General features: G+C 26.3%; 3 protein-coding genes and 2 long non-coding RNA genes across 7 annotated transcripts in view; 2 read left to right on the forward strand and 3 right to left on the reverse strand.

The window, feature by feature from the left end:
* Positions 1 to 7,113, reverse strand: part of Mhc (myosin heavy chain) — a 48,756-nt gene extending 41,643 nt beyond the window's left edge. The window contains 3 exon segments of the mRNA XM_015331259.2: positions 251 to 394; positions 4,179 to 4,652; positions 6,999 to 7,113. Of these exon segments, the coding sequence (XP_015186745.2) occupies positions 251 to 394; positions 4,179 to 4,385 (351 nt within the window). The 5' untranslated portion in view covers positions 4,386 to 4,652; positions 6,999 to 7,113.
* Positions 7,114 to 11,981: 4,868 nt separating this feature from the next.
* LOC149031745 (uncharacterized) lies at positions 11,982 to 15,804 on the reverse strand. 2 transcript variants are annotated; one of them, XR_016177437.1, is made up of 2 exons: positions 15,024 to 15,804; positions 11,982 to 14,368 (listed from the first exon to the last, which is right to left on the reverse strand). It is a non-coding gene; the product is annotated as an uncharacterized LOC149031745 (long non-coding RNA). The 2 variants fall into 2 exon arrangements; XR_016177436.1 differs by having other exon boundaries at positions 15,011 to 15,804.
* A 541-nt stretch (positions 15,805 to 16,345) lies between these two features.
* LOC107071865 (uncharacterized) lies at positions 16,346 to 18,860 on the forward strand. The gene is made up of 5 exons (XM_015331248.2): positions 16,346 to 17,003; positions 17,591 to 17,720; positions 17,801 to 18,097; positions 18,179 to 18,360; positions 18,662 to 18,860. Exons 1-4 carry the CDS (start codon positions 16,888 to 16,890, stop codon positions 18,332 to 18,334), a joined length of 699 nt encoding a protein of 232 aa, XP_015186734.1. The 5' UTR covers positions 16,346 to 16,887; the 3' UTR covers positions 18,335 to 18,360; positions 18,662 to 18,860.
* On the reverse strand, positions 17,976 to 24,221 carry LOC107071864 (putative inorganic phosphate cotransporter). Of its 2 annotated transcripts, XR_016177434.1 has the most exons (8): positions 23,982 to 24,221; positions 20,580 to 20,713; positions 20,202 to 20,502; positions 19,852 to 20,090; positions 19,629 to 19,778; positions 18,862 to 19,239; positions 18,468 to 18,773; positions 17,976 to 18,116 (listed from the first exon to the last, which is right to left on the reverse strand). XR_016177434.1 is itself a non-coding variant. In XM_015331247.2 (7 exons), exons 1-7 carry the CDS (start codon positions 24,049 to 24,051, stop codon positions 18,561 to 18,563), a joined length of 1,485 nt encoding a protein of 494 aa, XP_015186733.2. In that variant the 5' UTR covers positions 24,052 to 24,221; the 3' UTR covers positions 18,394 to 18,560. The 2 variants fall into 2 exon arrangements, 1 of the variants encoding a protein (XP_015186733.2); XM_015331247.2 differs by lacking the exon at positions 17,976 to 18,116 and having other exon boundaries at positions 18,394 to 18,773.
* On the forward strand, positions 19,604 to 21,942 carry LOC149031746 (uncharacterized). The gene is made up of 3 exons (XR_016177438.1): positions 19,604 to 19,738; positions 19,816 to 20,074; positions 20,238 to 21,942. It is a non-coding gene; the product is annotated as an uncharacterized LOC149031746 (long non-coding RNA).
* Positions 24,222 to 24,279: the final 58 nt, after the last annotated feature.

A 24,279-nucleotide genomic window follows, 5' to 3' on the forward strand; every position in this document is an offset into this window, starting at 1 on the left:
TACCTAAAAGGTTAAATATTCTTTCATCGAGAAGATCTGTCTTTGTCTTCATTCGTTGAAAGAAAACAAAATGTGATGAGATTGTTTGATATAAATCATGACACAAAATTGAAAGGAAAAACTTCACAGATAAATGCAAAAAATAAAAAAAAATAAATAAAAAATAAAATAAGGGAAAAGACTCGGATTTTAAATCATCATCATCGTCATCATGATTTTTAAGATGATTGTGATGATTGTGAAGTCTTACGTAGATAAGTTGGGCGTAGTAACGTTGCTTCAAGTTGTGGAGTACTGAAGCATCATTGAGGTAGGTCAAATTAGACATGTCCTCTGCTTTTTCATATTTCGGCGGGTTCACTTGTTGCAGTTGATCCTTCTTAAAGTCCCTGGTCTGTCATCGTAATTAAAAACCCCCAACCGTCGAAGAAGTCAACGAAGAAGAAGAAGAACACGAACGGATGTAGAAGAAGAAGAAGAAGAACAACAACAACAACAACGACGACGACGATGACGAAGACGACGACGATGAAAGAAGATGGCAAGAGAAGAGGAGGAGGACGAGAGAGAGAGAGAGAGAAAAAAAAAAGAAAAAATACCTAATTAATATTAATATATAATGAAACAATAACTTACGTAAATTAATTTGTGGTAATAACGTTGTTTCAGGTTGTGCAAAACTGATGCCTCGTTCAGGAAAGTCAGGTCTGCCATGTCTTCGGATTTTTCAAATTTTGGCGGATTCACTTGGGACAGCAGGTCTTTGCGGAACTGTTTCGTCTGTGTGTGCGTGTGTGTGTGTGTCCATCCGTGGTTTTTTGTTTTATTTTGAGGGTGTTATTTGTTTAAATTTGTCAATAAAAACTATTTCTTTTTTTTTTTGTGTTTTCATCATTTTTCTTCAATCTTATTTATTATCATATGGTTTAGTAACACTTTGTAATTAATTTTATCAAACGTTATATTTTATTTTTGATATTGATTTATTTAAAAAATAGGAACATAGTATACTGAAGTTATATTTCATTTTTTTAATTCAACCAATTAGAAGAATGTTCCTCTGGTAATTTATTGATTTTTATTATACGTTGGTTTATTAAGTATAAAACGTTTGATTACTTTGATTAATTTCAATTTGAAATCAAACATTTTATGCTTAATGGTCTAATAGTTTAAATAATGCAAAATGTTACTAAACTTTTATTAAATCCTGTATAAATTTATTTAAAAACAGGAACACATTGTACTGAAGTTATATTTCATTTTTTAATTTAGTTAATTGAAATGTTCCTAAGAGTTCATTTCTTTACTTTTATCATACAATATGATAACACAAAATTGATCAAAACTTTGTTAATAAATCCTATATATAGATTTATTAAAAAGAAAAAACAAAACAAAAACTACTGAAATTACATTTGAATTTTAAACAATTGTAGTGTTCCTGTTTTATTTATTTTTAATTTTTTTTTTTCTATTCACTTTTACTCCCTTCTAATATCAAATAACAAAATATTCAAGCTAATACGCAACGTGTGTATTTCTAATATAACACAATTTAAAGTTTCAACAAAAAGTTTCTTCAACATTGATTGCAATCATTTTGGCAAAGAGTACCAATTGGTTGTACGACTAAGGATAACATCAATCATTTAACTTTGAAAATGTCAATACTAAAATAAATATAGCCATTGTAAAAAAAGAAATAAAGAAAGAGAGAGAAATACAGTCAGAGAAGAAAACTGACGGATAATGATGATTATATCTATATACATATATATATATATATATTACTTCTATATTATTTTGAGGTTATGATATATAATATGTTCTATATTCTATATAAATAGGAGTAGAAACAAAATAATATAAAAAAAAAGTAAAATATATATGTATATTCTATATACTATTCTATATATACTAATATATATATTTATATTCAACTTCTTGTTTTTTTCCTTTCTATCTCTCTCTCTTTCTCTCTGTCTTTTCAATCAGGGTTGCGTAAAAGCACGAAAATGGGGTCCGTATATCCGACATAAATATATAAATATATATTTCAATCTCTTTCTCTTTTCATCCAACTGTATCTCTGGGTAACCTCAGTTCAGCTTAACTCTCAGTTTTCAGCTCAGCTCAGCTTAGCTTAGCTTAGCTTAGCTTAGCTTAGCTGGTAGGTTGCTTTTGACAGTGCTCTAAAAATATATTGACCCGCGTTTCGAGAAGTGGCGTTTCAATTTATTATTACCGTCGTCGCTAGCTATGCTAACAATAGCGTTTAGGTGTCGACGGGCCAGGGTTTGCTGAACCATTATGTAACACCATACCTACTTCTTCTTCCGTTTCACTTTATTTTATATATCTTTTATATTTCCCCCACCTTCCTTTGTTTTTACTACTGTAACTCTTCTTTTTCTATTTTTTTATATTCATTCTACAATTACGTATTACTTGTTTAACACGTTGAACGTCATGCTAATTCTTAGGGAAATTCCTGTCAGGCCACAGGCATTACTTTGTATTGAAAAAATAGTTGAGTGTCAGACACAAATGCCTGACATGGCCTAAATGTATAGTCTAGTGTCAGTCACCGATGACTGATATGGCGCTCAACGTGTTAATAATAATCAAATTAATATTTGAATTGTTTATTAATAAAATAATAAAAAAGAATAATTAATTTTAGTTTCTTTCTTTTATATATATTTATGTGTATATGTATGTATTTATGTTCTTTTATTATCTTTCATTATTTTTAATCATTCCCGATTGCGAGATCAAATTACGTAGCCATGTTGTATTATTTTGAGGTTATGAGATACGAATTGGTTTAAATCTTGTTCTTTATTTCTTTTTTTTTTTTCTTCCTTCCTTCCTTCCTTCCTTCCAATTACGTTTTCTCGTTTTAATTTATTTTCGTTCGATATAAAGAGAAGTAGAAGAAGAAGAAGAAGAAGAAGAAGAAGAAGAACGTAGAGAAAGAGAAAAAGATTGTGCCGGATATGTTGGCCCGTTCGAACGATAGAAGGTCGTAAAAGCTTCGAGCGATTTCTGTTCTCTCTTTCCAAAAATAGAGACGGAGTAGCTTGATACGGCAAAGCCCCGGTATGCTTGCTTGCTTGCTTGCTTGAGCTTCCACATCTCTTCAAAGTATAATACGCAAGCAAAAGCTCCTCCTATCCTACTACCACTAACCTCCGTGTATCTTTTAAAGTATTTTATTTATGTATACCTATATATATATATATTTATTTATTTACCCGTTCTCTCTTCTATTTGTATCGTATAAGAATAAATTAATTTTATTTGCTTTTTCAATCATTTCAAATTCAAATATCAACTGTAAATTGTAAATTGTATTTCAATTGTTAAATATTTGTGTATAAAATGTTTTTTTTATTATTATTATTATTATTATTATTATTATTTAAAACGTATATTTATAATTGTCAAATATTATTTATAAATTTTTTTTTTATTATTTAAAACGTATATTTGTGTAATACAGTAGATAACTGTATACGAATTCGCGTTTAAATTAATATATTATTATGTTTATATATTATTTACAATTAATTCACGAAAAAAAATTATTTGTATTAAATGTAAAATATTGAGAGATTATTTTTCATTGAAATTTCATTTCAAAATATTCAACAAAATGTTAATATTTTGTACAAAGTTTTATACAGCAATCTATTGTATGCGTAATGATAAATATACATTTATAAATAATGTAGAAGAACGTTTCTCAAACTATAATATACACGATGTATTATTAATTGTACACATTAGCGTTATTTTCGTTGCAACAATTTGAATATAAAATATTTAAATAAATGTTAAAACAAAATTTGTATTTACTGTAACAACGAGTATCATTTACGAATATAATAAAATAATATCAATTCAATTACAAACACTCGGCTCTAGATGTAATAAATTTTAATCAAAAAAAAAAAAAATACTTGTGTGTAATAAAAAAAATTTTATAAAGTTTGAGAATCCCCTTGATGAACAATTGAAAAAAGCAATAATTTTGAAATAAACTATCCAATTCAATAAAACTTGTTGATATCAAATTTCCAAAAGAACAAATAGAGAGATATGGGTAACCAATAAATAAATAAGTAAATAAATAAATGTTAAATGTAAATAAAAAAGAAAAATATACAAACCTCGCCGCCTGGTAATGCAACGGAAACAACATCCCCCTTGGTAGCTTTGATTTCACCAAGAAGATAACCTTCTTTTTCATCGGGTACCCAGCAAGCCTTTTTAGCATCGTAAGGTTTGGTTTGATCGATTCTCTTTTGTTCAAGAGAAACAAATAGATAGGGAGTTGGATCGGGATCTTCTCCCTCCTGTGGCTTTGGTTTCGGCATGTTGAATTGAAAAGTTTGCTGCTGGTTTGCTTTGTCTTCTTCTCGTTTGGTTACTTCAAAACACACTCGAGAGAATGGAGATTTTCCTCTCTTCTGTTTTTCTTGTTCTCTTCTCCTTTCGCACTACTCGTCGTTCCTTTTCCCCACTATTTGATAAGAGGGAGGAGAGGGAGGCCTGCTCGATAGATAATTTTGTCTTCGTTCTCTTCGTTCCTCGCTGAATTCGGCGACGGACGGACTACTTCTGGCGGCACGATCTGGGCGGCCCTAATTAATCAACAAACAATAGTTTCTTCTTTTTTTAAATTATCTTTAAAAAATAATAATAATAATGTTATTTGTCATTTTTTATTAGATATAAAATACCATTATCGAATTGAAAAATTTCAAATATAAGAGAGAGAAAAAGATGAAAGAATTAACATAATGTATCCGCCATATTGGAAATTGTATCCTTTCATTTTAATGTATAAGTTAAAACGTGAAAATATTTTTTATTAGATATAAAATACCATTATCGAATTGAAAAATTTCAAATATAAGAGAGAGAAAAAGATGAAAGAATTAACATAATGTATCCGCCATATTGGAAATTGTATCCTTTTATTTTAATTTATACGTTAAAACATGAAAAAGTTTCAAATTATAAGAGAGAAAGAGAAAACAATTAATATAATGTATCCGCCATATTGGAAATTGTCTAAATTTTAATGTATAGGTTACAATTTGAAAAACCGTGATGAATTAATTGAACTTTTAAATTCGAACTAACACTATGCTAAGTTAAAAATCCGTTGCCGTAAACCTTCGACGATTACGTGCGTAAGCGTATCTCGTTGCAAATGTTTCTAACAGGAAGCAAGTGGAACAAGTCAAAAATAACTCCGCCTTCTCTCCAACGAGAAATACCAACGAACTAAGTCACGGATTAAATACATCAACGATTGCGTTGATAAACGTACAAATCGAAATCACCTTTTCAAATATATATATATATATATATATATACGTATAAATATAAATGCGTATTTTAAATTGCGATAGAAAAATTTTCGTACGATATATATCACGTGGTTTAATTCTTCATAAAACGCGGAAACTTTACCCGCGCAATTTGGATCAAAATGGCGGCACGTTTTCTAACCGATCAAACTATTAACGGACATTAGCAAATATCTTGTTTTATTTTTTGTTTCTTTTTCAACGAAACAAATGAAACTATTAAATCGTTAGTTTAGAAAAATTGATAAATATTTTCACTAATAGTTTATTAATAAAGTCTTCGATTAATTTCTCGAATCTTCTCTCGTTAAAGTAGTAAATCCCAGAAAGATAATAGGTCAGACAATATCGATGACATATTTCGAACAAAATTAAAATTACAACTTAATAAAACGATGATACTTCACTCGTCAAAAAAAAAAACAAAAAAAAAAAAACAAAAATTAATTTAAAAAAAAAAAATTCACAAAATGGAATATCATTTGAATAATTCGTTAATTGTAAGTAAAAAAAAAAAATAAATAAATGAACGATAATATATGAAATAAATCCGTAAATAGTAACGTATAGAACAACATCAAAAAAAAAAAAAATATCAGTCCTTAGAATAATTTTCACAATTGTCGTTGCACCTTAGTTGGCCATTTTTGTTTCACTGTCTCTTTCGAGATATACAAAAATAAAATAACCATTTATCCCGATTCCATTTATCGATCCAAGAGCACAAAGAAAATATATGTATATATATATATATATGTGTAAAAAGAAACGAAAAAGCACACACAAAAGATTGAATTGAAAAAAAAAAAAAAATTGGAAAGGAAATCCCAATCCTTCGAATCCGATGTAGCAGAGCACACAATTTATCGATCGTTACAATCGATCGTGTCTTCTTTCTTCCAAAATTTGTTCATCCACTATGGAAAAATCCTTTTTCTCGTTGCAAACGAAATGTTAATAATTCACACTTTTCTAATATCTTTCTCTCTCTCTCTCTCTCTCTCTTTCGCTCTCTCTCTCTCTCTCTCACTCTCTCACTCTCTCGTTAAAATAAAACTTTGAAATATTCCAAACTTGGTCGATTGATACAACTTACCAGCGTTTCTCTATGATTTGAATAAAATTATTACAAAAAATAAAAAATAAAAAATGAAAGAAAACCTTTTCTTTTTTTTTTAAACACCTCTCTCTCTCTTTCTCTCTCTTATCTTTTTTTTTGTAACTTAAATCTACGAATCAAAACAACTACTGTAAATTAACGTACTTCGACACACGATTGTAATTAAAACGTGTTTAAATGATTAAAAACAAAATAAAAAACAAAAGTAATAGCAGGAAATAATTTGACACTTCGAAGATTCAAAAAAAAAAAAAAAAAAAAAAGAAAAATTAAAGAAAAAGAATAAAACAAACAAAAAAATCCAACGAAAAATTTGACAAAAGTTCGACGAATAAAATCGTAGATAAAAGAATGAAAGAAAAATCAAAGAAGAAAAAGTAGAAAAAAAAAAAAAGATATGTATAATATAACCACACAACTTGAAAAAATAAATGTATTTAATCCCGAGCAATAGAGTAGTAACGAACAAACAATCGACGTTATTCACTTACGTTAGGATGCCGTTCTGTCGGGGAAACGAGCGGGGGCTCCCAATATAAGCGCGTGCAACGTGATCCTAAGCTGTAAGGAGGCACCCGATTGGTAGACGATATTGGCCAATGAAAAAGCGCGTTAGTTACTGGGCCAATCTACCTTTTTAGGTGGAGATGATAGCGAAAGTGTGACAAAGGGGGTGGTGGCGGAAAGGTACTATACAAGAGACCACGGACTTAACAACGTCCGTGCTCGGTTCGGCTTTGCTCGACTCTTCTCTCGGAGTCAGATGAAAATAGATAGCACGTTAGACATCACTAAAGTGTTAGACCGAGATAGTATTATGTATTTAATGTCTATGAGAATCATTTTCAACAAGGGGGAGAGAGGAGTAGGGAAAACCATTTCCAATTATCCCTTTTTTTTACTCTTATTCTGACAGACCCATATACACACTCTGACATATTTTATTCATCATTTCATACAATGCATCCATTAATCCCATACATCCATGTATCCTAACCTACCCTCCCCTCCCCCTACACCCCTATACCCCTCCTAACCCCCCTTCTCTTTCCCTGATTGGTCATTACGTCTGTCATCCCTCTTTTATCTCATTTTAAATGAGATTGACTTCCTAACCAACATAAGATCTGAAACTCCCGTCTTTGGACGTCATGTTCATGGCGCTAAACTACTACTGCTATTGCTACTGCTCCTGCTACTGCTGGTGGTGGTGGTAATGGTGGTAGTGGTGGTGGTGGTTGTGGTTGTGCTTGTGGTTGTAGTGGTGGGTCCATGAACATCGAGGTGTGCATGTGTAGAAGGACGCGAATAAGATCAAGAATAGAGTGTGTGAGGTTAGAGTTAGAGGTTTGCTTGCTTAGTCAGGTGGTGGTAATTCTCCCCTTCGAATGAGAGAGATAGAGAAAGAGAGAGAGATACGAACCATCCATTGCACCACCCAACAAACGTCTACTTCTGTTCCGAGTCCACGTGGAAGATGCACGTGGCCATACTAGATGATAACAGCTGCTAAATCATTTTCAAAACTTATTTCTATATTATCTCCACCATTTTGTTTGTTTGTTTGTTTTTTTTTTTAATTCAAAACTTATCGAACTAAATTATGTTTTTACCATATCTACTCATTTGTAATCTGATTTTTTTTGAAACACCAAGTATACGTCAATTTTGATTTTATTCTACTGGGATTATCTTTTGGATGTCACTTTTGTCATTGTATGTACTTTTGTTTTTTTTTTTTACATGCATTCTTATGCACTTTGTATTATTGCATCATCGAATTTATTACATCAACAAAGTCAAATTATTTTGTTAATTAAATGGGGATGTATTTTAAAGTGTAAAATATTATATTACTTGTAGAAATTAATTTGATGCCTTTTTTAATAGAACACAAGTTATTATTTATTTAAAAAATTCATCATACGTATGTTAATTTTCAAAATAACACATATTGATTTTGAAAATTTAAAATTACCTATTGATACGTAATTGTTTTCTTTTGATTTTTATTTTCAATCACTTTGATTCATTTTTTTGGGGGAACAATTGTAGAATTTTTTGATTAAAAAAAAAAACAAGATGTCTTCTCAATTTTGATGAAATTAATTGAAATATCAAAGCAACCCCTTCTCGAATTAATTGCCACACCTAATACTTTCTTTCGAATTTTTTGACTAAAAAAAACAACATGTCTTCCCAATTTTGATGAAATTAATTGAAATATCAAAGCAACTCTTTATCGAATTAATTGTTACACCTAATAATTTGTTTCTTTATAATAAATACAGGTTTTTTTTTATCGTTATTTTTATATTATTAGTAATGTTGTTTAAAAAATAAATATAACGTTTGTCAAGTTTTAAATTTGGAATTGAAAAAAAAAAACGTGAAATATATTTAAACGAATTTGAAATGGCGCACACTCATAAAACAAATCTTTTGAGGTTATAAAATGACAATCGTTATAATACATTGTATCATTTGTCAGCAAGAATCTTGGCAATATTACATAAAATGTATAATACTTGATATAATATATATATATACATTTTTTTTTAATTTGTACAACCTTGTATAAACATTAAAAGATCACGAGAATAATTAACAAACAAACAAAAAAAAACAAGAAAAAAAAAGAAAACTCGTAATATTATCGTTCGTTCATTCGAACGATGATAAATTTACTAACAAAAATATCGTTGAAAATATCCAATCGAATAGTAATACGATAAGAATGCAATTCATGACGTTAGTTTACGAATTCCTAAGATGTCCTTGAAATTTCATTAATCGAACCAACAGACTCAGAGAAAGATTCTTCTCAATGATCTCGAAAATCTACGATTCGATATAACCAAACCTCGTTTTCTTTGGTATTTCTATATGAAATTGGATGTTATCCAGTTATGCCAATTTGGCAAAATGATCTAAATGCAAAAAAAAAAAAAGAATCATTTATTGTTATTTAATAATTAAATGATCATTGATTGAAACAATTTGTCATCATTGACTAATTAGATTAATCGTATCTACATTTTTATTGTTAAAAATGTATCGATAGAAAAAAAAATAAATAAATAATAAGAAAAGAAAAGAAAATGATGCTTAAAGTTTGGCATCAATTTCCAGTAAAACTAAAACGTGACTAATCAAACTTAATCGTCCAATCTACAACGCTAGATGATAAATCGGACAGTGTGCCAAACGTGTGTTTAAATGAAAATTGAATAATAAATTACATTAAAAAATTTTCTATCATATCTTTTTTTTTTCCTAACACGTTTTAATACAATTCATATTTTTTAATAAATTAAATAATATTTTTTGTGTTTTTCAATAAAAAAAAAAAAAAAAAACATTTACACGAATAATTCTATATAAACGAAAAATTAATTTAACGAATATAATCGAAATAAAATCAAAGGAAAATCATAATTAAATAAATATAAATTAATTACGATTAATTTTGCAATAATAACATGAGTAATGTCAAATTAATATAAACGATGCATCGATAAACATCAAAAGAGAATTTAGCAAAGTCATTTGTTTTAATTTAGAATTGTAAATCACGCGTCATTCGTTAAAAGATATTTAGTAATAAACGTTTGCAATGAGGACGTTGCAATCAACTATAAAAAAAAAAAAGAATGATTCGTTTATAATGATCATTAAAATGATCATAAAACATTGTTGATCGTAAAAAATTGGTAAGTTGGAAAAAAATAAATGGAGAACGGAAATAAAACAAAAAAAAAACAAAAAAAATTGAAAAAGAAACGAAAAATGAATGAATGAATGAAAAAAAAAATAAATAAATAAATAAATGAAAACCGCAGGAAAACAAAGGGGTATAATTGGGGAAACAAATATAAAAAATGGGAAAAAAAAATTGTGGAGAAAAACGATAACTATTGGAGTTAGTCGCGCGATTAGGAATGCGCGGAAATAGATCGGTTGCGCAACAACCAAGGTAAATTAAGATCCTGACGCGGGCGGATGCCATACCAATGTTTATTGCGAGACTCTCTAAAGAAGAAGACAACGACGTTCGATCAAAACTCGTTAAACTTATCCTTACGATGGATTTGTAAATATAACACATTATTGCTTTATTATTTGTTAGATTTGCAAACTATATTTGCATTTCGTTCACGCAAATTGGTATATGTTGTGTGCATTTAAAAAAATTATATATATATAATACAATACTATATACAATATATAACTATTGTATATAGTATATGATATATTTAAATAAGTAAAATATATAAAAAATAATAGGATATATATGTATGAATCATTTTTATAAATATAATAGCATTTTATAATATAATAGTATAAAAATGTAGTAAGAGGAATTATATTTTAAATATTATTTAAAATAATAATTTTATATTATAATAATTTAAAATAATATTATTATATTTAATTTAATTATATTCTAATTATTTATATATATATATATAATTTATTATATTATATATAGTATTATATAGTATAATATAATATAATAATTATATATAATTATAGGGGTATTATATTATAATATTAATATAATATTATATTTTATATATAATACCATTCTTTATAATATAATAGCATAAAAAGGTAATATAATTATATATTTTATTTGTATAATATTATATTATATTAATTATATTATTATAATAGGTAATATAATATTAACATTGTATATAAAATATAATATATATAAATATAATATTATATTAATATTATATTTTATATATAATAGCATTTTATAACATAATTGCATTAGAAGGTAATATAATTTTATATATTTTATTATTATAATATTATATTATATTTATTATATTATTATAATATGTATTTTATAATATTATATTATATTATAATATTAATATAATTTTATATTTTATATATAATACCATTTTTTGTAATATAATAGCATAAGAATAAATTACTAAAATAAGAATTATATATATTATTTTTTAACTACAATAACATTTTATAATATAATAGTATGAAAATGAACTAACCTAAAAGAAATATTATTTTCTATGTATATATATATGTTTTTCTTTTTAAGTATAAATATTATATATAATAGCACGAGCATTTAATAAGAAGAAATTAAATATATTTTTGACTGTAATAATTACAATATAACACAAATACAAATCATATTATATATATAGGGATATATGAAGAGTACTATATTTGATTAAAAAAATTATTAAACTACATTTAAAATTTTTCAAATTTTTCATTTTTTTTCTTTAAATCGTTTTAAAAAAAACTTCTCTTGGTTATCTTTTATTTTTCCAAACGATATTCAACACTTATTGCAAATTAAATTGCAAAAACTGATTGGAATGAATTTGATCTGCAACCTGATATAATTTCATTTGAAAAACGAGATCAAATTCATTCTTTATGCAAGTGAAATTCATCTATTTAACTTTAAAAAGATTAAATTTATAAAGTGGAATAAACCATTGTGTGAAATTGAACTTGACGTTGATACGTGTGTCTGTCAATCATATTTGAACATTTCAAGGGAAAATATTCAAAAGATATGATATAAAAATAAAACCGATATAAAAATCATGCATAGAAAACAAAATAACTAATACAATAAGAAAAAAAAAAATACAAGAAAAGATGTTAACATTAGATTTACAAACGTTTTGTTCATTATTTTTTAATGACTTACAAACATTGTTTCAATAAATAATTGAGTAAACAAAATGAATTAACATTTACGTAATTAAAAACCAACATGTGTGTGTGTGTGTGTTTTTCAAAAAATATAATATATACAGTAATCCAATTTTTTATGAGTCAAATTGATTACAGTCCATAAATCTAATGTTAAGAACTACAGATTTGAACTACGTTTGAACGAAATGAAACAAAAACAAACAGAAAAAAAAAGATAAATCATTTACAAAAAGATAAAAAAAACCTGTTATTTAACAGGTCAAGAAAAAAAAAAAAAAAAGGTTTTGTTCCTGAACAAATAAACGTTAGTATCAAAGGAGATTATTAGGGTACCCCGTTATTATATTAGTTTGAAAGTTAGTTAGTAAAGAAAGAGATGATGGAAAAGGAAAAGTGAGGGGGTTAAAAAGAGAAGGTTGATTGAAGTGGGGGATGGTAAACGATGACGAATGAAGAAAAGAAAAAAAGAAGTAAAACTTCTTCTTCGGTGTCTTTCGAACGAACGATGGAGATGATCCACGGGGAGTAAGAGAGAGTAGGAGAGGAGACCGAATCTAAGATTATTTCTGGATCAGCCGGAGATAAACCGGGCCAAACGTCGGCCGAACGAAGCCGACGAGGTGGACTTAACAGAGCCTTGAGGCTTGAGTCATCCCCGTTCGATTCGAATTTGGCGCTCTCCAACTATTACGAACGAGATACCGTAATATGGGAACGTCCCTTATTGTCTCTCCCCTATTTCCTTCCTACCCTTTCCCATCCCTTCTCTTTCTCACTCACACGTTATACATAAATATATATATATATATACACAACATATATTCATTCTCTCTCTCTCTCTCTCTCTCTCTCTCTCTCTCTCTCTTTCACTGTTTCTCTCTTTTTCTGTCACTATATTCAAAAATAATTCATAATAATTCGTGACTCTGCTCGACTCTAATTTCATATATTTTAATATTGGATTTGATGCAACACTATTGCCAATTTAGTTTATTCTTTTTATTATTATTATTATTATTATTATTATTATTATTATTATTGTTATTATATCTAATTTCATATATTTTAATATTTGATTTGATGCAACACTATTGCCAGTTTATTTTATTCTTTTTTTATTATTGTTACTATTATTTATTATATCTAATTTCATATATTTTAATATTTGATTTGATGTAACACTATTGCCAGTTTAGTGTATTTTTTTTTTATTATTATTAATATTGTTATTATTTATTATATTTAATTTCATATATTTTAATATTGAATTTGTGATGCAACACTATTGCTAGTTTACTTTTATTTTTTATTATTATTATTATTATTATTTGTTATATCTAATTTCATATATTTTAATATTGAATTTGATGCAACACTATTGTCAATTTACTTTTATTTTTTTTTTTTTTTATAATTATTATTATAATTATTAAAGTAAAGTATGTTGCAAATGTTTGTTTTATTTTTATTTTTATTTTGAATTTTCTTCTATACTTCTCTCTCTCATTATCTTATCTTTATCTTTATCTTTGTCTTTCTTCCTTTTTTAGATTAAAATGCAAATGTGGATTATTTAATTAATTGTTTTTTTCTTTAATTGTAATCCCCCTATGATAAATCAATCTCGTTAATATGAATATCAAATCGTATGATTTAAAACAATGAAACAAATTCATTTGCAATGATTGTAATAATAATAATAATTATTATTTCTTTTTTATGAGATTATCTTATAATTGCATTGATTAAAAAAAAAAAAATAAAAATAAATAACAATTGTATCATTCTTTAAGTAAAAGATAAGGATATAATTCTGGATTTATTTAATCTTATCATAAAATTAAATCGTATATCGATTAAATAAATATTCTATAGAAAATTGTTAGTCATTTTACAAAGATCTCTCTATCTCTCTATCTCTCTCTCTCTCTTTCTTTTTTTCTTTTTCTCTTTTTATTTCTCTTTTTCTCTCTCTGTACCGGCAATAATAATGGGAATTCTTAACCGAGCCAAAGAATGCCTGGGCAAGCAGACTTGGCACGAATAGAAATCCTACAAAGAAGTCGAGGATCGCGGATGTAAAACTTTTCTTCCCTCTTTCTTTCTCTTTAGATTTTTTCTTTCTTTCTTTCTTTCTTTCTTTTCCAGGTACCTGTAACACATGATGCTTATTAAACCAAAAAAAAAAAAGTCAACCTTAACAACGATTATTTCTGAACATAATATCGTCATCAACGTTTCAATTATCTGATCTCAATTGTATCAATAAAATCATCAATAAAAACGCATAACAATTTTTAAAAAAGTATATAAAAAATATAAATTCATATCTAAAATATCAATGATTTTAAAAACATATTTAAATGTTATATAAGATAATATTCTGTCTATGTAATTAATATTAAACTTTGTTAAAGATATATAATTTACTAGTATATATTACTATACTAGTATTACTACTATAATTTAATTATACTATACTAGTTATAGTATACTATATTACTTACTATATTAGTTACTACAGTATTAGTATTAATACTGTAAATGATACTTAATTAGCTACTACTACACTAGTTACTAGTATACTATATTAGTTATATTATACTATACTAGTACTATACTAGTATTACTACTATAATTTAAAAAGTATATAAAATATTATTGAAAATATAAACTCCCATATATATTTAAATATCAACGACTTTAAAACAATATTTTAAATGTTACATAAGATAATATTCTCTATCCATATATATATATAATTAACATTAAACTTTGTATTAAAGGTATTTACAAAAAGATTTTACACCCTTATTTCATGTCATTCTATTCTTCCTTGTAAATCTGTGTACTTCAGGTTTACAGGATATACCCTGTAACTTGTCTTGTCTTATCTTGTCTTATCTTATCTTGTCTTGTCTTGACTTGTCTTGTCTTGTCTTGCTATTTCTTTGCCTACACCTCTTTTCTGTACCTTCTGGGGGCCTGACAGCATCTATTTTCGTTTCCTAGCGACAATATAGAAGCTCTACGTCGAGACTTTAACCAGTTCGTTCTATCTTCATCTTTCTCTTTCTCTTTCTCATTCTTATTTTTTTTTCTAGTTCTCTCTCTCTCTCTGTCTCTTATTTATCCCAGTTTCTTATTCGATCTAATTCTATTTTTTAATCTCTACGTTACAAATTATGCATACAATTCAACGTGTACTGTAATTAACGCCATATTATTCATTCTGTTATATCCACCATTTGCAAAATATTAGTCTGACGTCATACGTTGTTGCATCATTCATAAATAAATGAAATATATTTTTTTTATAATTTATTTTTATTACTTTTAAGCTTTCCCTTTTTTTCTTTATTTTTATCTCGAGCTATTCGGCTGGTTGGCTTTTTTATTTCCTGAAATTTTATTAAAACAAATGAATTTATTACAAGGTCAGCCAACGTTCAACCCTAACCTCCCCACCCCTTTTAGTCGGCTTTTACGACAAGCAGGGGATACTGTGGATATATTCTAAGATTCCCCCCCTAACCCACAGAGGGGGGGATATTTTATTATAGTTATTAACAATATATGTATATGTATACTTACTCATTATGTTTATTATTAGCTTCTTTTATTTTACAAATTTTATACAATGTTGTATAAAAATCATTTTGATTGTTAATTCTTGTAAATAATTTGTATATATGATAAATTAATATTAATTAATTAAATTTAATTGAATAAACAATAGAATTTAATATTTTATCTATTCTTCCTTGGATAGTTTCATTTTCAAATCTTTTTTCTCTCTCTCTCTTTAATGTCATCCATAATATTACATTACCAATCATATTAATAATTAAATTCTTGTAAATAATGATAAATTATTATTAACTACTTGCAATTAATAATCAAATTTAATTAAATAAACAATAGAAATCTAATATTTTTATCTGTTCTTCCTTGAATAATTTAATTTTCAAATGTTATCTCTCTATTTCTACTGTCATCCATTATATTGCATTACTAATCATATTAATAATTATTTCTTATAAATAATTTGTTTATATGATAAATTATTATTAATTATTTGTAATTAATAATCAAATTTAATTGAATAAACAATAAAATTTAATATTTTATCTGTTTTTCCTTGAACAATTTTAGTTTCAAATTGTTTTTCTCTCTCTTTCTAATGTCATCCATAATATTGCACTACCCCAATCATATTAATAATTAATTTTTGTAAATAATTTGTTTATATGATAAATTATTATTAATTATTTATAATTAATAATCAAATTTAATAATTGAATAAACAATAGAAATCTAATATTTTTATCTGTTCTTCTTTAAACAATTTTATTTTCTAATTATATCTCTCTCTTTCTAATGTCATGTACAATCTTTCAAACTTATAATGAACATCACACACATTGCATGTGTTATTATCACAGATATGATGTAATATTTAACACGTTTAATGCCACGGTGGTTACCGGTGACCGGCATTTAATTTGGCAGTAATGCCATGGGGGTCACCGATGACCGACAAGCCCAAGTTAATAGAAATATATTCCACATTGTGGCGCCACGAACAATCTCTGTACAATTAGTGTGACATTTAACTTGTTAAAGACATTTAGAAATAAACATAAATGATAGAAAGGTATTTTTTCGATAATGTGGTATCATTTAAAAATTGCCATATACATTTTGTTATTGTTTCAATATGTTTCGGTGTCTGGAAACATAAGTGCACATGTTAGAATGCACGTTGATGGTTCTGGTTTTCATAGGTTAGAAATTATAATCTAAACAAATATATATATATATATTAAATGGACCGGAAAGTAATGTCACTTTTTAACCTCAAAATTCAAACGAATAAATTTTTCAAACAAGTTTTTTATGTTTTCGGAATTTGTTGACATTGATATGTCATATAATACACATAACCAACAAATAAAATACCTTTTCAATTATGCAATTTTTCAGTCGCTGTTATAATACACTAAGGTAATTTTTACTTGATTCAGCATTTACACAAATTACTCCAGCTGTATTTTGTGTAAATGTGCTTTTAATTTAATATGGAACTTGTTAACATTGATAGATCATATAATACACATAACCAAAAAATAGATAAGTTTTTATTATTAATCAATAATTAAATTATTTAATTAAATTAATTATAATCACGTTATCAACAACCTTTTTTTTTATCTGGTAACGATAAAAATCATCAATTGGTTTTTTGATTAAAATATTAATAGAAAAATTTGACATGCGTAGTAACGACATTACTTTTCAATCCTCCTACTTATATATAATATGTATACATTTGCCTTTCAAACTTAATCCTTAATCAAATTCTTCTTTACAGGTATTTTACATATCACATTGAAGTGGACAATTTGATTTTGAAAGATTGTTATGCATCCTTGCATTTTGTACTACCTTCTGCTCTTTATGTAAACATTAATGAGTTAGCAGAACTAAAGAGAACCGATAATGTAATTAATTATATTTTTTGTATAATTTGTTATCAATTTTTTATAAATAACTTATATCTTACCGATATTGATACTTGCAGACTACAATATGCTCCGTTGGAGAAACGGATACAGAATTATTTATGGAGAATGCAAATTCTCAAAATGTTACTATTTGTAGTCGTATCGATGATGGTTCAAGTATAATGTCTTTACCTATTCATCAACGATACCAATATCCCAAAGAGAACGGTGATTATGAAACCGTAGTTTTAAGAAAACCTAGTTTACTTCTAGGTTGTAAAGAAAGAATCAAAGAGTACAGAGTATCTAAAATAAATCTATGCCCATTGTGCGCTGATAAGATGGTAAAATGGAGAGAATTACCATACAATACTGTAAGATATATCGATTAATCTGAAAATAAGAAATTTAAAAAGTTTTTATTAATAATCTATTGAATTCATTTATGTTAACAGGATGAGATTGAATATGAATGGACAATACCTATAGGAGATATATCTTTTTTATCTTTTGTCACTTATATTACATTAATAATAACGAGTTTTGGAACTGTTCTTCTAATTAATACGATATGGACGTCAAATATTAAAAAACACTTAAAAAAGAATTAATTTATATTTTGTACTTTTGTTAAACGGTAAGTTGTTCACAAAAGAATATAAATATATATATATATATACATTTTTTTTAAAAAAAGAATCAAACTTTAATAAATATTAAATTACGTCATATAAATATACTTACAAATACGTTCTTACATTTAGAATTAATTTACAATAGAATTATCTTCTCTTATTCTATTTAATTAATTTAATATACGTATATATATATATTTTGTCATGGTATTTTTTCGTTATTAGCTTTTTGTATTTCAGAATCATTAGCTTCCATTACTACTTCTATTTGATATACTGTAGATTGTTTTTTCTTGATTACAGGATCATTCCACTTTTGTACTGAACCTTTACCAAATAATATGAAAATAAGATTTCCTATTATGTATAGACCGGCTGTGAGGAAGAACATACTTCTCCATTGAAGAATATTAGACTGTAAATATAATGAAACCAAATATTAATATATAATGATAATAAATATAATAATATAATAATAATAAAAAAAAGACAAAATTACTAACCGGATCTGGTACAATTATACCACTTATGATAGGAGCTAAAATAGCACAAATGTTAGCGGCAGTATTAGTAAAGGCCATTAATGCGCCTGCAAAATTAGGACTGAGATCCATATGATTAATGTTGTGACCACAATATATGGCAACGTTAATTCCAACGGTAACTATCAAAATTGCTTCTGCAATTTCAGATTGTTCCTTGTTGATGTAACCCAAAGCAATTAGTGCAACAGCTGGAATCCATTGTCCTATTGTATTACATATTTTTCTTGATGCTTCTAAACTGATAATATTTTTTCTGATACAAATGTCAGAAATATAACTGATCGGTGAACTAAGAATCCATGCCGTCAAGTATGGCAATGCCGTCATCAAGCCGTTCTGAGAAAAACAAAACAAATGTTTTATTCGTTTGGTAAAACGTTGTGGTTTGGTGAATGATATTTACAAATGACCGGTCATTGATATTCTTAAGTTGTATCATAATTGATCTTGACCGACAGTAACCGCGAGTCAAAGAATTCATTAATGGGGATAGTTACATTCGATTAACGTACCATTCGCAAGGTATTACTGGTATATATTGGCATTGATTCAAGCAAACGCATTCTCTTTCGCATATTAATTTCATTCACGTATTTATTATTTACGTATTTACGAGCGGTTAAGAAATGTAAATGATTTCAATTAATATTCTTTCCGTACTATTGCGTTTAAATAAATGATCAAGGTCATACACTGTTCAATTTAACTAATTTTATTGAACTTACCTGTTGTATATCATAACCTAGAGCTGAATTCATATAAGAAGGCATTTTAGTTAACAACATCCAGAATCCCCAATTTTGAACGGCTTGTGTAATAAGAAGAGCCCAAACAGGTACAGACGTTAATATTGCGATCCAAGGAGTAGGTAATTTCTATAAATAGATAAATAATCATGTTTATCGATTATAGAAAAAAAGAAAAAATCTATTTGTGAACAATTGTTACCTCATCTGTTTCGGTAACACCTAAACTAACTTCGATGAATTGTCTTTCATCGAAAGGAATATTTGGATGATCAGCGGGTGATTCCTTGACAAAAATAAAAATAAAAATACCAGCTGTCAAGCTTGCAGTGCCCCAAAAGTAAAAGCAACTTGGCCAACCAAGAACAGAAGCGGAAAGGAATCCGGAACTTAGTAGAGAGGCAACATTACCGATCAAACCACCGGTATAAACAAATGCGGCTAAAACGATAATTATTAAACTTAAACGATTATTAAAAAAAAAAAAGAAAAAAAAGGAAAAACAATTAGGACAATAACAATAAAGATAAATAACGCAGCATTAAAACTGACCTAATCTTCCTCTTTCTTCACTTGGTGACCATTTAGACAAGAGCATGTGCATGGTCGGCATGACCGTACCTTGGAAAAAACCAGCAACAATTCTGGTACCACAAACAGCTTCCCAACCTCCATAATGAGCAGCGGCATGAACGGAAAGTGTCAATAAACCATTTATAATAATAGAACAAGACAATACTCTTTGGGCACCCCAATATTGGGCTATGATGTTACCAAGTACTTGAGTACATATGTATCCCCAAAAGAATGAACTGAGTATGGTGTTCTTGGTAGTCTGATCCCAATGGAATTCCTATGAACAAAATTCATTCTAATCATGGATTATTTGAACTTGAAATAAGAGAAAGAGATAGAAAGAAAACTACGTACCTCGAATTCTGGATTAGCTTTGGTAGAATTGGTCATAGCTTCCAAGGTCACGGACATGGTAACCCTGACAGCATAACAGCAAAAGAAACCGAAGGCCAGGCATAGTACCTGTACGTGCCTACATCCAATGAGGGCTGTAATCAAAGAAATATTCAAACGTCATACATAATACGATTTTAATCTTTTCTACAACTTGTGTGGATGGATTATATACTTTTTTTTTCCTTCTTTTTCCATAATACTCGCATACCTAAGCTAATAATAAGAGATGTTAGACAATGTTATCTCGATCTCATAGATAGCAAGTAATTTATTTTATAAATGGATTTGTAAAAGTGAATGTCGTTGCAAAAAAAAAAAGAGAATAGCGAATAATAATAAACGTGTCGTCTAGAATGATTTATGATATAATTAGGGGAAATTATTCTCAAGTATCTAGTATATGATGATGTTTTTTAAAAATATTAATCATTATATTTTTATATAATTTGAAAAGAAAATAAAACAACACTCTAGATTTTTTCTAATAAGAATAATCAAATATTTATAAGTTTGCAAATAATATATATATATATATATATTAGATTTTAAGATTACCCGATTATGATCGAATGAGATAATTCATTTTATTGAATAGTGCTATCGAAAAATGTTAAGAATGCAGACTACACGTAATCGATTGATACTTGTTGTTGTAAAAATGAGTTTTATGCTGTAAATATTTTTAAAAGGAAATTTTATACAAAGGAATTATCATACATTGCTACTCTCATATATACATGTTTTTTTTTATCTTTTCCATTGCATTGTGACGTAAGTAATCTGTTACATCGATTTAGAAAAAAAGAAAAAAAAGAAGAAGAAGGAAATAAGAGAAAGAATAATAGAACTTGTTATTCTTCGTTTGATCAATAATTGATTATCTAGTTACGATAAGTAATAGAATCTTTATCTTATTATATATTGAAAAAATCTAATTTCTGAGAGAGATATTTCTTGAAGACATTTTATTAAAACATCTAATGCAAACATTGATTTATTAACAATGAAATATGATAATAATAATCATATATAATTTTTGTCAAAATGATAACTCGAGTGTGTACTATCTTTTATATTTTACAATGACCCATGTGCAAAATATTACGTTTCAATTTGAAAAAAAATATCAAGACATTGACCCCCTTAGTATATGGGGCTTTATTGGAAATAGGTTTAAGCAATATCAGAAGATTTTATGAATAATAAATTATTTCATTTTAAAAATCAAATGAAAAGTACATGTACAATAATTAAATAATAATTAATTTATATATATATATATATATTGTTTTTAAAAATAATATATTTTATGATACATTTATTTTTTTTTTTGTATTTAATAATGGATACAACATCCTTCCTCCTCCCTTAATCTCATTGTTTTTTATTAGTTATATTGATTTATATAAATTTTGAATATAATTTTGTGATTTAAGTTATTCTTTTGTACATATTGTTTATTATTATTTTTATTCAAGTGAACAAATTATGATCGAAACAATTTTGGAATAATTGCAGTGGTCACTTGCAAGTGCCATGAAAAACAAAATTGATATATTTAACTGAAAACATTTCTTTTTCTTTTTATTACGATTGGATTAATCTTCAATGCATGCACATTGTTGTATTTATCTTTTTGAAAAAAAAAAGAAATGAAATCGTGTCGAGAAATACATTCCTCGTAGATTATTCATTTCATCTTTCATTAAATTTTACGTAGTAATGATTTACGTAGTAATGATTTACGTAGTAATGAATAACCACAGACAATATCAGTTCAAATTATTATACTATCTTCATCCATAAATACGTTTGTCTCATTTTTGATATTGTCATATATTAATATTAATATTAATAATAATATTATTATTATAATAATATGTATATTATTATAATTATATATATATATATATATATAATATAAATTTGATTAATATTAATATTAATATTTGAATAAAATAATATTAACCTTTGCTTACCAACCTTCCTGGAATAACACGCTTACCATACCCGGGCGAGAAAAATCGTTATAAAAAAGAAACTATTGCATAGATTTACTTCAACATTTTTTTTGAGACTTCTTTAATACTTACTTAAAAAGACTATATAAGTTTTATAACTTTAAATTAAATTTAAATATGTTTAAAAAATTATCAAAGTTGAACAATTGAGAAAAATGACTCAAGTAACAAAAAAGGTCTGGGTCCCTTGGACCAAGCGTGGTAAGCAAAGATTAAAATAAAATCCAAATTTTTTAATATCAAATATTATACTCATTTTTGTTCTTTTTTTTCCCAAATACACTTTTTATATTATTTTAAATGTTAAAATTGTACACACTTGTCATTGATAAATTAAATATAAGTACACCTGGGTTATTTTTATTTTCTTTTTCTTTTTTAATGAATAGTGTATATATATATATATGTACACGTGTAATACATATTTAATTAATTACACGTGGATGATTTGCGAAATAAACATCGATCATCTTTCTCTTTCTTTCTTTTTCTTTCGGTTGGATCGTTCTAATCAATTGATAAAGTAAAATCTTATCATATTTTCATTTTATATATCGTTCATCGTACGATTATATTTTCCCTCATTAAGTTTAATCTCAATTTGTACTTTTAAGTAAAACGCGATTGAGATTATAAAAACACCTTGACGTAAAGTATCGATAATAAAATCAAATACATTAATCATCAACAAATGCAATTAATTTAATTTGCAATTTAAAAGATAAAAATTAAAAAAAAAAAAAAAAGAATAAAACATTCAATATTATTTGAAAGAAAATTTGTTTCAAGATTTAACAAAATAACAATTCTAACATCTTGTAAATAATTAATTTGTAAACATCATTACTATAGTTTATTTTTTTTTTAAGTTAATATTAATAATATATATTATATTATTATATAGAAAATATTGAAGAATATTAAGAAAAAGAATTTATTTAAAAAAAAAAAAAAAATAAGAGAATTGTCAAAATGTAAGATTTAAAATTTCGATAAAAAGAAAAATATTCTAACACCTTTTACAATAAATTTATAAAAATAAATTATAAATTAATGTAATATTTGTAATATAATATTTTGTATACTATTGTTATTATTTATAATATAATAATATTAATTGAATCATAAAATATAATATTAATAATATTAAATTAATTATATCAATAATAATAAATTAATTAATTATATAATAATTAATATATATATATATATATACATATTATGTGTAAAATACTTCAAAATTATTTATATATTATTTAGATATTTTATTTTTGTTTACAATAAAATAATAATAAAAAAAAAAACTAAATATTAATTTGCAATATCGAATATACAATACCTTTTGGTTTGATTGGAGGTACTCTCATCATTTCGGAAATGGAAACCCTTTTATTACGTACAGACTCCATATTTATGTAAACTTTCTTTAACACTTCTTTCTGGTAATACGTTATAAGCTAAGAAAACACAATAAACGACTACAATCTGTCGATCTAAGTATTGTGTTTTTATACTTTATCGTCGAAAACTCTCCCACTCCTTGTTTCCATACAAAGCGTGACATTACTATTAAGTTTTACTTATACCTAAAACAGAGACAGAGATACAAAAAGAAAAAAAAAAGAAAGAAAAAAAAA

This window comes from Polistes dominula, unplaced genomic scaffold (genome assembly GCF_049000335.1).
Source record: "Polistes dominula isolate Pdom_NZ unplaced genomic scaffold, Pdom_raw_medaka contig_78, whole genome shotgun sequence".
In the NCBI taxonomy this organism is placed as follows: Eukaryota; Metazoa; Arthropoda; class Insecta; order Hymenoptera; family Vespidae; genus Polistes; species Polistes dominula.